The sequence below is a fragment of the Lycorma delicatula genome, chromosome 3, assembly GCF_047948215.1.
Source record: "Lycorma delicatula isolate Av1 chromosome 3, ASM4794821v1, whole genome shotgun sequence".
Taxonomy (NCBI): domain Eukaryota; kingdom Metazoa; phylum Arthropoda; class Insecta; order Hemiptera; family Fulgoridae; genus Lycorma; species Lycorma delicatula.
In genome coordinates this window covers 112786352-112800477 of record NC_134457.1, presented here as the reverse complement: position 1 = coordinate 112800477, position 14126 = coordinate 112786352, and the positions used below count along the sequence as shown (strand labels likewise).

General features: G+C 27.0%; 1 protein-coding gene across 2 annotated transcripts in view; it reads right to left on the bottom strand.

The window, feature by feature from the left end:
- The window catches only part of LOC142321897 (uncharacterized), a 30254-nt gene extending 17158 nt beyond the window's left edge, over positions 1-13096 (bottom strand). Inside the window, exons 1-4 of one of the 2 annotated variants that reach the window (XM_075360400.1) lie at positions 12842-13096; positions 7604-7815; positions 6184-6381; positions 3233-3349 (exon numbers count right to left, since the gene is read on the bottom strand). In XM_075360400.1, the coding sequence (XP_075216515.1) occupies positions 3233-3349; positions 6184-6369 (303 nt within the window). In that variant the 5' untranslated portion in view covers positions 6370-6381; positions 7604-7815; positions 12842-13096. The remainder of the gene's footprint in view (positions 1-3232; positions 3350-6183; positions 6382-7603; positions 7816-12841) is intronic. The other variant, XM_075360399.1, reaches the window with a different exon arrangement.
- Between the last annotated feature and the right edge of the window lie 1030 nt (positions 13097-14126).

Genomic DNA, 14126 nt, shown 5'->3' with positions numbered 1-14126 from the left:
ACATTAGTATTGATGATAATATTTGGTTGCTATCTGTCTACCATAACAAATTATGAAAATATTAAGTGTGTAAACAAAGTGATATTCAAGAGAATGAGTGTTGAGACACAGCTCCTGACAATTCACTCAGCTCCAGATGGTTCACTAAGCGCCATCTATACTATACAAACCAGCTACACATTAGAATCAGGCAGTCTTGTTCCATCGCTTGAACTCACATTGTCGTTTTATAACTCAATAACATAAACAAAAACTATAATACAATTTCTATTCATAATTAATTCAAGCTTTTTATTTAAAAAATTGTACCAGCACATAATCAACTACATGAATAATTCAACCTAATAGAAGTACTTCACTACGGTGGCAGTTATTCAACATACTTTTTTGGTGCTCCAACCACAGATATATATATATAATCTACATTTTTGAAGAATTCATCATTTTAATCTACCTGAACAACAGATAAATCTACAAATTGAAGAAACATCATTCGAGAATCTTCATGTTCAACAATCTACTGTATAAAGGGATTAACAGCATCTAGATTTCAACATTATTTACATAACATATTTCTTTATTATTACATTTAATTTATACTGTTTCATCATTATTGTAATATCATTTAATTTATTTCACATTAATTTAAGTTATTATTATGGAAAAGAAGCAATTAATTAAACAGGTTTAGTAACGGCCAATATAACTAGAATTGGAAGCATTGGATCGTATGCAAATTGAAGATTTGTGTTCTATAGAATCCAAATTATAAAATTTTATAAATAGCCAAAAAATCTAATCAAGAAGTTAGTTCAATTGTACCAATTAAACACAAGTACCTGTATTTGAAGGCGATATGTTAGAATAGCAGCACTATTTTAATATATTTATTGATTTAATAAATAATAGAGATGATTTAACTAATATATAAAAATTACACAATCTATATTCTTCTTTGAGGATGAAGCCTTAGCTATCATTAAAATTCTGCCAACAACTAACGAAAATTATATTATAGCTCTAGAATTGTTAGAATCACGATTTGAGAAATATTTAATTGCATCTCATAATGTTAATTGTATCATAAGGTCAGATTCCATAAAAAGAAAACCTGTAGATTGTCTAATTTTATTAACAAAACATCTTCACATATAAATTTGCTTGAAGCGATGCAACTTCATTTTTTTTTTAATATATATGAATTTTTAGTAGTCAAATTTCAATTTCTAACATCTAAGTTGGATTATAACACTTTAGACTATGAAATGAGAAATTATCAAATGAAAGGTTTCCCACCTTTAAGGATTTTATCGAGTTTCTTAATTCCAGACAACTTTTAGAAAATATTAATTCGTTCACTTCAAACAAGCAAATAAATACAGAAAACAAAACCAAAGAACAATTCTATAAAAATATACCCAAACCTTTAACCAAATGCTTTAATTTAAATATTAATAAACAATATAAAGGACATAATGTCAGTTATTATGCAAAATTTATGTTCATTCTGTAATTCAAATCATTACTTATATCAATTTAAGGAATTTTTAAACCTATCCAATGACGATCAATAAGTCAATAAGACTAAGTCCTTTTTGGGAAATAATAATTGTTCTAATTGTCTGCGGAAAGGCCATTCCATTAATCATCAATGTTTTTCAAAAAAATCAATGTAAGATTTGTGCTAAGAAACACAATACACTCATCCGTATGAACAAAATTAATGATTCTAAATTAGAAAGTAATAAGTTTGAAATTAATACTTATTGTTTATCTTGAATCAGTCACAAAAAATTTGGGAGAGTTCAATCATACATATCATACGTTGGCAATGTAATGCAGAAAAAAATAATCAAAGTAAAATTAAAGGAACATGATTCATGCTATTCTGGGCATCAACAAATCCACATGAGACAACAATGGTCAAACATTGAAAAATATTTTGTTACTGAGAAACCACAACCTAGAGTATCCCTCAAACAATTTTACAATTATAATAAACAATATTCCCAATATTCAACGAATAAACTACATCATTAAAATATTATGATGATCATAACTATCTGTTGCAACAAGGTGACAGTATTTATCAAAATACATTGCGTAAGTTATCTCTAGAGAATATTCCTCAATCGAAGCATACACATATACAGTATCTGAAAAGGGAAGCTCTTTTATAACCCCTAAAAAACCAATGAAAACCTTCAATTCACAACAAAGGAAATCACATGTACCAAAAACAAATCTTAACATTAATATAAATTTTAATGTATTACCTCATTCACAATAACAACAGAATCCTGATTATCAAAATAGTATTAAAAATACAAACGGTAATAATATTGAAAGTAATAATAAAATATAATCCTTATCAAGATGTAAGGCCACAATCAAATGAAGAACAAACAGAGTTACATTGGTTTTAATGATATATTACCACTACCACAAACAAATTCTTTCAATCTCATCCAATTATGATTTGTCATGGCGGGTAGAAGTCTAAGACTTGCATAAATTAAGCCTGTTAACAATTTCAAGTGGTTGATTTAAATAATATTATTAAGTAATATTTTTTATTGATGTAATCATTTTCATTCTATACTACTGTAATTTGATTTATATTCTCATGATATGATTGTTAAGATATTCATAAATATTGTATTAACATTTATAATTTAATTTATATATTTGTATTTCACATTATATTCATGTATACAACTTATTTGTAATTTCTAATTATGTAATTATCTGAATAAATTGGTGGTACCTTTATTTACATTGTTAAAAAAAAACGATATAAACAGTGTTTTTCCCAACATAACAAAACACCTGAAAGAAGCATTTAAAAGTAGGTTAAATGAATTTCTATAAGTATTAGTATAACTTTGTAACTACCAAGACAATTTAAAAAAGTTTTAATGTACAAAGTTGTTGTAAAATAAAAATATCAGAGGAACTTTTCTAAGCTACCTCATATAATTTATATGCATACTGGTTTTCAATAGATAGATAAATTACTATTATATTATTAGAAAAAACAGAACGACAGGGATAAGAATGTTACAACAAAGTAGAATATTTTAATCTGCAGCAAAATTCTGATCATCTTTTACTGCATTATCCTATTAAAAAAAAAAAAAAACAAATTGCAGTTATTATGAAGCAATTTACTGAAATTTCTCAACAAGCTTGTCATTAACACCTATTCAGTAATATTTAAAATAATGAATACCTTTGGAGAAATATTCTCGATATTAGCATTCTGCATAATTTCGGACAATTCTTCTGGAAAATTATTCTCTACATGATCCATATAATCATTAAGATACTCCAATTCATCAGATAATTTCTAAAAGAAAGAAAAGTTAATTAAATATATAAAAAATCATATATAGTACTTCACTAAACTGGAATCTTTAAAAAATATATAATAAATTTAAAAAGTGTGTAATTACTCTAACATTAGTGTTGTACATTCAGAAATAAAAACTGCATCTCATGTTAGTGGCTTCATAACTTAGTACATTTATATTTTCCCTGCTGTATGAAAAGTAAATTGAAAATTCCTGATAATGATCAGATATTTTTTATTAATTTTTATTTTCCTCTTTCAGTCATAGGACAGGTGGTTTCTTTCCTATCCAATTAGATATTATTTTATGAGAGCTTATTTCCAAGATGCATTCACTCTTAATACCACAGTTTGGTAAGTATTTAAAAAAATTAATCTGTTTTATAATCTACTTTGTACTGCATGAAAACTTATGTAGCTATCAATTTAACATTAAAAAGATAAGTTTCATTATTTTGATAGACTACATCTCACAAGGTTTTGTTTTTTGTATAAAACTATTGTGATTTTTATTAAATGAATTATCAGTTATTAATTATAATTATAAATTTATACAGAAATTTTTTCTTTTTAATTAAAAATTTATTGGATGTAAATAACTCAAGAGAAGGGTTACAATCAATTTGATGATATGCATTTTTGTATAAATTACAGTAATTTTTAATATAAATTTTGTAACACTTTTTAAAAATAATCATGATGCATTCTTTACACAATAAATAAATAATGTAAATTTCTATTCTACAGAAACCAAGTTTTTCATAATGAAGATATTCTTAGAACAAGTTTTACACTGAATAAATTATTTACATATTATTAGAGATGAAACATAATTTTTTCTTCATATTCAACATGGGCCTGCAACTGTTATTAAATACCTAAAATATTTAAATTTCATAAAATATTTATCTTTATAATTAAATTAATGTCACAAAGTTACAAACCAAAGGTTTTTGAAGACTAAATGTAACATGCAATTTGTCTTAAATAATATTTTACTGAAATGTTTATAAATTTTAATTGGCTGACTGTTATTTTTTATTAATACAAGTATGATGCCAACACTTCCTTGTAATAACCTACTTCCTACAGAATAAATGTCTTTGTTGAAAATATTTTAGCTACTAATTCCAGTTCTTTTATCAGTGGTATTCATCTTGAAATTGTAAGGAAATTCATTTAGTATGTGGTCAAATATTACACTTCAGCTATGTTTTGCTGCTCATCTTAAATTTAGTTCTTTCAAAATTTTGTTAGTAAATTGTATACTATCCAAGATCAAGTTCAAACTTCAAGTGCTGTGTAAAGTTTGCATTTTGTTAATATGCATCCACAATTTCTAAAATGTCAAACATGCAGGATTATGTTGTATCTAGTGCTTTAGATATTCTGAATATCAGACTGAATATGCATCTCATCCATATAATGTAATATTTACTGCAGTTTAATCTATACTCACATGAGTCACTAAAGCATTAATTAGTATGTACTTTGATTTATTGTATAATCTAGTGTACTTCATACAGAGTTTTGAAAAAACACGATAAAACATCTTTCCTGAAATCATTGGCAATTTTTTATGTAACTGTTATAGATGTTTCTACAGAGTAAAATCTTTATGTAATACCATTTTTTTTCCTTTACTGACAACAGAACAATTTTTTTTTGTTGAGATTGTCTTTCCCATTAGCTTTTAAATTACAACCATGTGATATCGTATGATCATGGATTGAGCACAATAAGAAATAGAAAGTTTTAAAACCACCCCTATTAGTTAGAATTTTTTTGCATATTTGAGAAAAATAAACATTTGACATTAATGTATGCATATTTTTTGTATATGGATACATGACATTCGATCAGAAGCTGTATCAAGGAAAAGATATTTATCCACAATATATATTGTGTTTTACGGCTAATACTAGCTGGACTGTTCACAAGTGTAATAATTATAAGTCCAAGGGTTCAAAATAAGTGTAAGGAATAAATATATTGTGATAATTTTATGTATTCTACTTTTATGGGGGCATTTATAAACTTAAATGTAATAAACTTTTATGCGGCATTTAAGTTTATTCTTCATTTACCTGGCATAATCATAAGTAATTACATATATAATTATACTATCTTATTTATCAAATACATCATTGTACCACATGATGCACACTCTATGCCAATGTCTTGGAAGTTGCAAAAGAAACAGTAAGTTTAAGTCCTGGCTCTAGATATTATGATTAATGCAGCCTATCAATCTGAATATTAACAGGATTCATCAGGTGAATGAATTTTTATATTTTTTTCTCTGTAAACAATTTTTACCAATTGAGAATCTAATATGAGGTGCATCTATCTAGTATGCACCTAAATGTGAAGTATTATTTTCATTGACACTAGGTATATAAATACTGGTGATGTGTTTTTATTTAAAAAAGTTGTTTTTCAACAAACAAAATGATAACGTCTAGGAAACTAGCAACTTTTTATTTCCATTCTGCATAGAGCTCTATTGTGGTGTATTAATCGAAAAGTATAACAAATGTGACACTGTCTTGGAAACGTAACAAAATATTATTTTAGATTTTTTTAATCAAATATTTAACCGAAAAAACCGTTCAATCAAATTAAAATTTATCTTTTTTTTTATTATGAAATATTTTATAACTTCCCATTCCAATTTAATACCTCTGTTTAACTAAGAGTGGGAAATTATTTTCTTATATTATTCAATTAATATTAAAATTCCTTTAATTTATTAACAATAACAGAAAAAAATCTCAGTTAATGTAAACAATTATAATTTAAAAAATAAAATTTACCTAAAAACCTTTTACCTTCATTTTTTCTATAAAGACTTTTTTATTCTCCAGAGCAGTTCTAAGTTCATTGATTCCTGACTTCAAATCACCAACAGTACAATTTAATTTAGCACATGCTTCAGCATTTTCATCATTAAGTCCTGCCAAGATGTTAATACCTTGTTTCAACCCTTCAATGCGCTGTAATAGTCTGTTTTCCATTTCTTCACGTCACTTAAATTTAAATTTCAAAATAAGTTTGACATGCAAATTAACAATACAGCTTTTAATTAAATCTACAAATAATGAGAACACATAAATAATCTTTATCTTTGCCACTTTTCAATTACAAACTTCATTTCTTGTCAGTGGTATCTGATGGAGTTAGTAAATACTACACAGGTAGTATTTATACACCTGTGTAGTAAAACACTAACTACAGACAAATACATTTTTTTTTCTTCAGTTACACCAGTGATCACATTCACTTGACTTATTTAAAATTTGTTGAGAATGGTTAGCTTTTTTATGAAAATTATGTCTACAAGTCACATCCAAAATAAAAATCTAAACAGGCGGTTGTCTCAACAGATGTACAAATTACCTTGTTAAATTTGTTCCTTGTTTCTATTTCCTAACAAATGTAAGTGAGTTTGACTCCTATAACAGCCTATCTAAAATATTAATGTTTAGTGTAGTGAGTGGAGATATTCAATCATATTATTCTGACAAGACAACTTAGTAATAAGTTAAGTAAATCTTGCATAACATTTTAACACTCTTAATGGAACTATCTCTGTTATTGACGTTATCGAGAGACCATCAGGTCTCTCGAGCCGGTGAATAGTTTTGTAAACATTATACAAAACAAAAATAAAGATCGTCTTATGTTTTTTTAGGTTTTTTATTCAATATAATTTCTGAACGTCTTAATTAATTTAAATAATTGTTTTGAAATGAGCTGCATACTAATAATTTTAAAAACGAAAAGATTTTTCACAAAAATTTCAAGTAATAGACATAAAAATTAATTTATTAAAAAAAAATTAGAAATAGAAATTGAAAAAAACATAAAACATCACTTGCAAGTTTTTATAATTGTTTGCCTTCAATTGATTGTATAAATAATACCAGAAAAACAAAACAAATTATTCACATAATATAAAAAATACATGAAAAACTATGAATTGTTTTATAAAAATACAGAAAATTACAAACAAAACCAAAAAATATAAAACACAAAAAATTATTTTTATAAAAAATACACATTTTTCATACATTTTTTTTTATAAATATTTTTTATCCAGGATAGAAAAAAAAATTATAAATATATAAAGTGCCGTAACATTTGCTTTTATATAAAAATACATTAAAAAATAAAAAATCTCTTGAAGACATAGATATATTTCAACTGAAAACAGATTTACACACATTCTACTGCACAGTTATTACTAACCTTTCAGCTACAGTCCAGCCAAATAGTACACTTTATACACTTATACTAGGTTTTCCTCTCTTTTGCAGATGGGCATTTGATGCAGGTATTCCGCTTCTCTACTTGGTCAAAGGAATTCCTCTGAAAATTGCTGGAAGTGATTTGTTATCTCCTACAGCAATCATGATGCTGTGTTTTACATTGCGTTGTAGATTAGGTGTTTCAAGCCTTCTCTGAATCCAACAGAAGATACTTTGAATTAATTACATATTTTACCACATCTTAAACACTTATTCACAACATTCAACCAGATTGTTGAAAAGCATTAAAAATTATATTTTACCAGCTTACAAGTAATTTTGTTAAAAATGGAATGATTTTTTTTTTTTAAAAACTGAACAGTTTTTCTTAGTTCTTCCAGTTATATCAGATTAAATTCTTCAACGCTACAAGATATCCATCCAAACGGATATATAACAGCCAAATTACTTGCACTCCCAACACGAAATAAAAATAAAAACTGACAAAAAAAAAATCATCACTTAAACATATACAAAAATTCAGAAAAATGGTCAAATGTAAGAAATCTGGATACAATAGATCTGGCCTAAGAACAATAAAAACATCTAAACATTTTCTATGCGAAGTTATCAACTAACACAGCATATTAGTTGATTTGCCATTTATTTCAAGCCACTTGGAAATTCATTTGTATTAGTACCTGTTATTTCTTTCTTTGTTTTCTGTGGTCTTCTCATATCATTATGATATTTTATCACTCTTAATGCTAAGATTAATTTATTTCTTTATCACTTATATTCTACACAGTTATATTCAATTTAATTTAGCTAAATTCTACAAAAGCTTTAATCTCTGATCTAATATTACCAGAATTTCATCAGTTAACAATGTCATTATTTTTCACCTATCCTAATCATTTTTTCTTTCATCCCTATTGAACACCAAATCGAATTTGAAAGTGTCAAATATAAGTTAGAGATTGATCGTCAGTTTTCTCAGTCTATTAATTTATTGGTTTCATGAATATTTGTTATGCATGCTTTTATTGCTTTACTATCTTAATTATTTACAATTTATTATATATATATATAATTTGTTCTTCTGCTTAAAACATTGCTTTTTTATCTGCTAACATTTGCTGAACTCTTATTTTATCTTCAATAATAAATATGTTAAATATTTATAAAAACAAGATTTATCAACCTTTGTCACAATAATGATAATTTGTTGCTATGGTTTGATCCCTGCATACCATTAGTCAAAATAACCATTGTTCCAATTAGTTATTTCATGCCACACTGCAAAATAATACCATAAACTGTGACAGTTCTTTCTTCCTTGATGTGGGGTACTGAATTGAGTCAAAGCCAGCCGTGCATAATAAGTCCACTTAACTTTCATACGGGTTTACATGGCTTCCATTTACAGTATACATTTGGTAAAACTTTGATAGTCCTCAGCAGAGAAAAGCAGACTTCATAGTAATTGAAATTTTCAGCTCTTAAATCAATCTCTTCTTTTCCAATAACAATGTGGTAAGGAATGGAATTGAGTACTACTGATAAATTTATGTCAGACTAATTGGTATTTAATTTATTTTGTTCCCTCATTAGCTGCAGTTTTTGGGTATTCCATTTTAATTCAACAAAAGAACAGTGCATCACTATCTTTAATTTTGATGATTTTGATATATACCACCTTGTTAGTGGCCAAAAAATTTTTTTTACAGCAAGTACTTTTTATGTAAACATTTCAGATTTTTGCCACCTGTCCCACATGCGGTTTTTGGGCCCCAAAAATGAGACATTTTCAAGATGTAAAATAAGAATGCTACACAGCTTACAATTTTACATCTTACAGAGGGTCAATAAGGGCTTTTAAGGAAGAGTAATGATGGAACTTCATCTTAGAGTACTCAAAATTCATTTTGTTACATAATCAACTCTTGTACATTTATTGATGTTATACTCACAAATTTTTTTATTTTTTTAAATTTAGTGTTGGGTAAAGTTAACAAAAAACACAGCTCGTATTTGCCAAAAGAAATTGGACTTTAATGAGAAAGAAAAACAACTGAACTTATGTTAAATCATAACCTTATTGTTAATAAGGTTAATAAGAATGCTACACAGCTCATGAAATTTATGTCAGACTAATTGGTATTTAATCTATTTTGTTCCCTCATTAACTGCAGTTTTTGGGTATTCCATTTAAGGAAGAGTAATGATGGAACTTCATCTTAGAGTACTCAAAATTAATTTTGTTACATAATCAACTCTTGTACATTTATTGAAGTTATGTTCACAAATTTTTTATTTTTTTTATTTTTCCCCAAAGTAAATAATGAAGATCTTAGAGTAACAGGCTTGTTTTTTACCTTTTAACTCGTAGGTATTAGTAGTAGTTGTTATAAAAAAAAATGCACTGATACAAAGTGTCGATGGACGATCAATCTCTAACTTATATTTGACACTTTCAAATTAGATTTGGTGTTCAATAGGGATGAAAGAAAAAATGATTAGGATAGGTGAAAAACAATGACATTGTTAACTGATGAAATTCTGGTAATATTAGATCAGAAATTAAAGCTTTTGTAGAATTTAGCTAAATTAAATTGAATATAACTGTGTAGAATATAAGTGATAAAGAAATAAATTAATCTTAGCATTAAGAGTGATAAAATATCATAATGATATGAGAAGACCACAGAAAACAAAGAAAGAAATAACAGGTACTAATACAAATGAATTTCCAAGTGGCTTGAAATAAATGGCAAATCAACTAATATGCTGTGTTAGTTGATAACTTCACATAGAACAAATCTAAGAATTTAATCTGATAAAACTGGAAGAACTAAGAAAAACTGTTCAGTTTAAAAAAAAAAGAAAAATCATTCCATTTTTAACAAAATTACTTGTAAGCTGTTAAAAAATAATTTTGAATCCTTTTCAACAATATCTGGTTGAATGTTGTCAATAAGTGTTTACGGTGTGGTAAAATATGTAATTAATTCAAAGTATCTTCTGTTAGATGCCTTACAAAGATACCAAATACCAAAGAAATAAGCCAACTGAGATCAGTTAGCAATTTATTATATATTGCAAAACCAAAAGAACATGTAGTTTATCTACAGAATATGACAGTTTATTCAGAAAAATAACATAAGAAAAAATAAACCAGTATGAGTACTGAAAAAATGGTGGTTAAAATGAAATAAATTTTTTTTTAGATTTCATTCTGCTACCTTTATGACTTTACTGTTTTTTTTTTTAAACACTCCAAATATAAGGAATCAATTTTCTCAAGAAATATGTATGCTTAAGTTCTCTGTTTTAACACTTTAAATAATCACTGCAATTTTTATAATTTTCCCCCATGAGTACCACTTTTAAATGTGGACTGTGTGTATTTATATATATACATATATTGAATAATAATATTATGCATCCCTACTACACTTTTGATTCTGTGTTTTTCTTCCATACTGGTCTTGCTATTATATAAATTGCTATATAATTGCTACTATATATAAAGATAAGACTATAGATTTTTAGAAGCATGGTTTTATATATCTTCAGTCTTCCTTGAACTCTAAAATTATACAATACTGTTCCTTTCTTTAGGTTTTATTTTTACGCATGATCAACTTATCATTTTATGCATTTCATCATATGAGATGATGAAAAAGACCTTTCTTTCTTTTCCTGTTTCCTCTGGGAATTACCGTTCAGGTATTACTTCAGAGGATGAATGAAGATGATACGTATGAGTGTAAATGAAGTGTAGTCTGTACACTCTCAGTTCAACCATTCCTGAGATGTGTGGTTAATTGAAACCCAACCAACAAAGAACAGCTATATCTACAATCTAGTATTCAAATCTGAATAAAAGCAACTGCTTTTAGTAGGACTTGGTGGAACTCTCAACTTCCAAATCAACTGATTTGGGAAGACACATTCACCACTAGACCTACCTGGTGGGTTGATGAAAAAGACCTATGGCAATCTAATATATGACCTGATATAATTTTTGTCATTACTGGTCACATTTTCATAAAATTCCATTTGACAGTCACAAGATGGTTTTCATAATACTTGAATGTACATAATCTTCAACTTTTTACTCTAATAATTTTCTTCTGACAAGAATTTTTTTTCACTGGTTACATGACCATTTTCTGAAATGTCTGTTGTATTTTACCTTGTTTAACATTTATAATCCTAACTATTTTCCATTTTTTCTTGTAAAGAAACATTATTGTTTTTGATGTTACTGTCCTCATCTGTTAATCTAGTGGTTTAACAATAAATTCTGAAAATTCTTTTAGTGTAGTGGACATATGCAATCATTTGCTGATGTATCATTAGAATTTCTGCTATTTATCTGGTGTAATATGATATATTGCTCTTCAGTTTGCTAATTATTTTGTCACCGGAACCTGATGTAGTTCTCATTGAAGAACTATTACACATATAAATTACTAATAATAATAATTGATAAACATCATTTTTGGGGTTAATGATAATTATTAATTAATTATTTTACTATTTATAACTGTCTACAATATATTTTATTGTATTTATACGTATAACATTCAAATAAACTTTTAAAAGCTTCTACAACAAAGATTATAATCTTTGTTATAGATAATATAGGTTACAAACTTAAGGTAAATAAGAATGTGTGACAAGTAGTTTTGAGAAAAAAATACAAATGGATCTCAATGTATTCTGATAAAACATAAGGGTCACATACTGATTGCACGTATAAAAGACTACATTAACAAAATTTATATCTTAGGTTCTTGTTCATTTCTGTCTTAAGTTTAAGATTGTCTTAAACCCCCATCAAGAAGTTATCTTAAGGGGACTATCTTAAGCTTAAGGCAGAAATGAACAATAAATTAAGTTACAAATTTTGTTAATGAAGTCTTTTATACATGCAATCAGTATGTATTTGACATCATTAAGAATGTTTGGGTTTAAAATTAACAATATTTATGTTTTATGAAAATATGTTGAGAACATTTGTACTTTTTTCAAAAGTACATGCCAGAGAAAAGATTCTCATTCACACTTAAGTTATATAAATCAAATGACACAATCTTTCATTACTACTTTCTACATGATTATTAGATTCGTCAGACCTAAATAAATGTGTGTTAAAAGATATGACAAGTATCTTAATAAATAGTTATTACGGGCAAGATATTGCAATGACTATTCTGCAAGTACTTACACTTTGGAACTCCGATTCAGTAAAACAAATTGAAAGCAGAATAGTTTTCACAACTAAGACCAAATCTTGAACTGTTGACTTCGCAAAATATTCAATTACAAAATTAAGTTTTCAGATTCTTTATTATTACAACACAAACTAACCAGACTTCACCACAGCTGAAGAACGTGAATATAAATAAGATGGACGACTACGATTCCCGCCAATGTCAGAGGTAACAATATGCACGAATATACAGACACGCAACCTTGTGTGCTGTGATCATTTGTTTAAAAAAATGTATCATTTCAGGTTTGTTAATCAATTAGGGTTAATCAATTACTGAATACGATACAAAATATTCCTATATACTAAATATATCTAATTTATTATGTCTAAATTACTTGAATTTTTATTTTTTATGAAAATCAATCCACTTTATAAATACAATATCGGAAAATAAGCTACAATAATATTTTTTTCAAGACTCCTCTGACTATATTTATTTTTCAATGGCACTAAGGAAGTGTTTTCAATACAGGTAGGATATTTCCAGTTAATTAGAAAATGATTATCACAGTTTTCATTATGCTGAAATATAAATTTACGTATATCAAATTCGATTTTTTTTTCAAATTCGCTGGAAATAAAAAAATTTAATTCATTTGAAGATGTGATTTATTTTTTTCTTCAATAAACTTCATACTTGAATAGTGAAATGACAATTCTCTAATACAAATTAGAGAAATCTCGATCATCTATGTTGGCAATAAAGTATGCAACTACTTGAAAATTTTAATGAACTTTAGAGCACTACAAAACTTTAGTGAGCACGTTACAGAAAAAGGGAGAGATCAAGAAGGTTTTCCCATTAAAAAAAATTGCAATACCCATTAAAAATACAATATTACCTAGTTACAAGTGTTGTCCTACAGGTGAACATATTAAGTGCAATCTATTCTGCAAATCCTTCACCGTAAGACAAAACCAAGGTAACATGCCGCACATAATTTTTGTAATCCTCACATACACTATACTAAAAGGCAATCCAAATAAAGTATTATTATTACCTTCTTTCTTTTTCCTGTTTAGCCTCCAGTAATTACCTTTTAGATAATACTTAGGATGAATAAGGATGATATGTATGAGTGTAAATGAAGTGTAGTCTTGTACAATCTCAGTTGACCATTCCTGAGATGTGTGGTTAATTGAAACCCAACCACCAAAGAACACCGGTATCCACGATCTAGTATTCAAATCCGTGTAAAAATAACTGACTTTACTAGGACTTGAAGAACACTGGAAC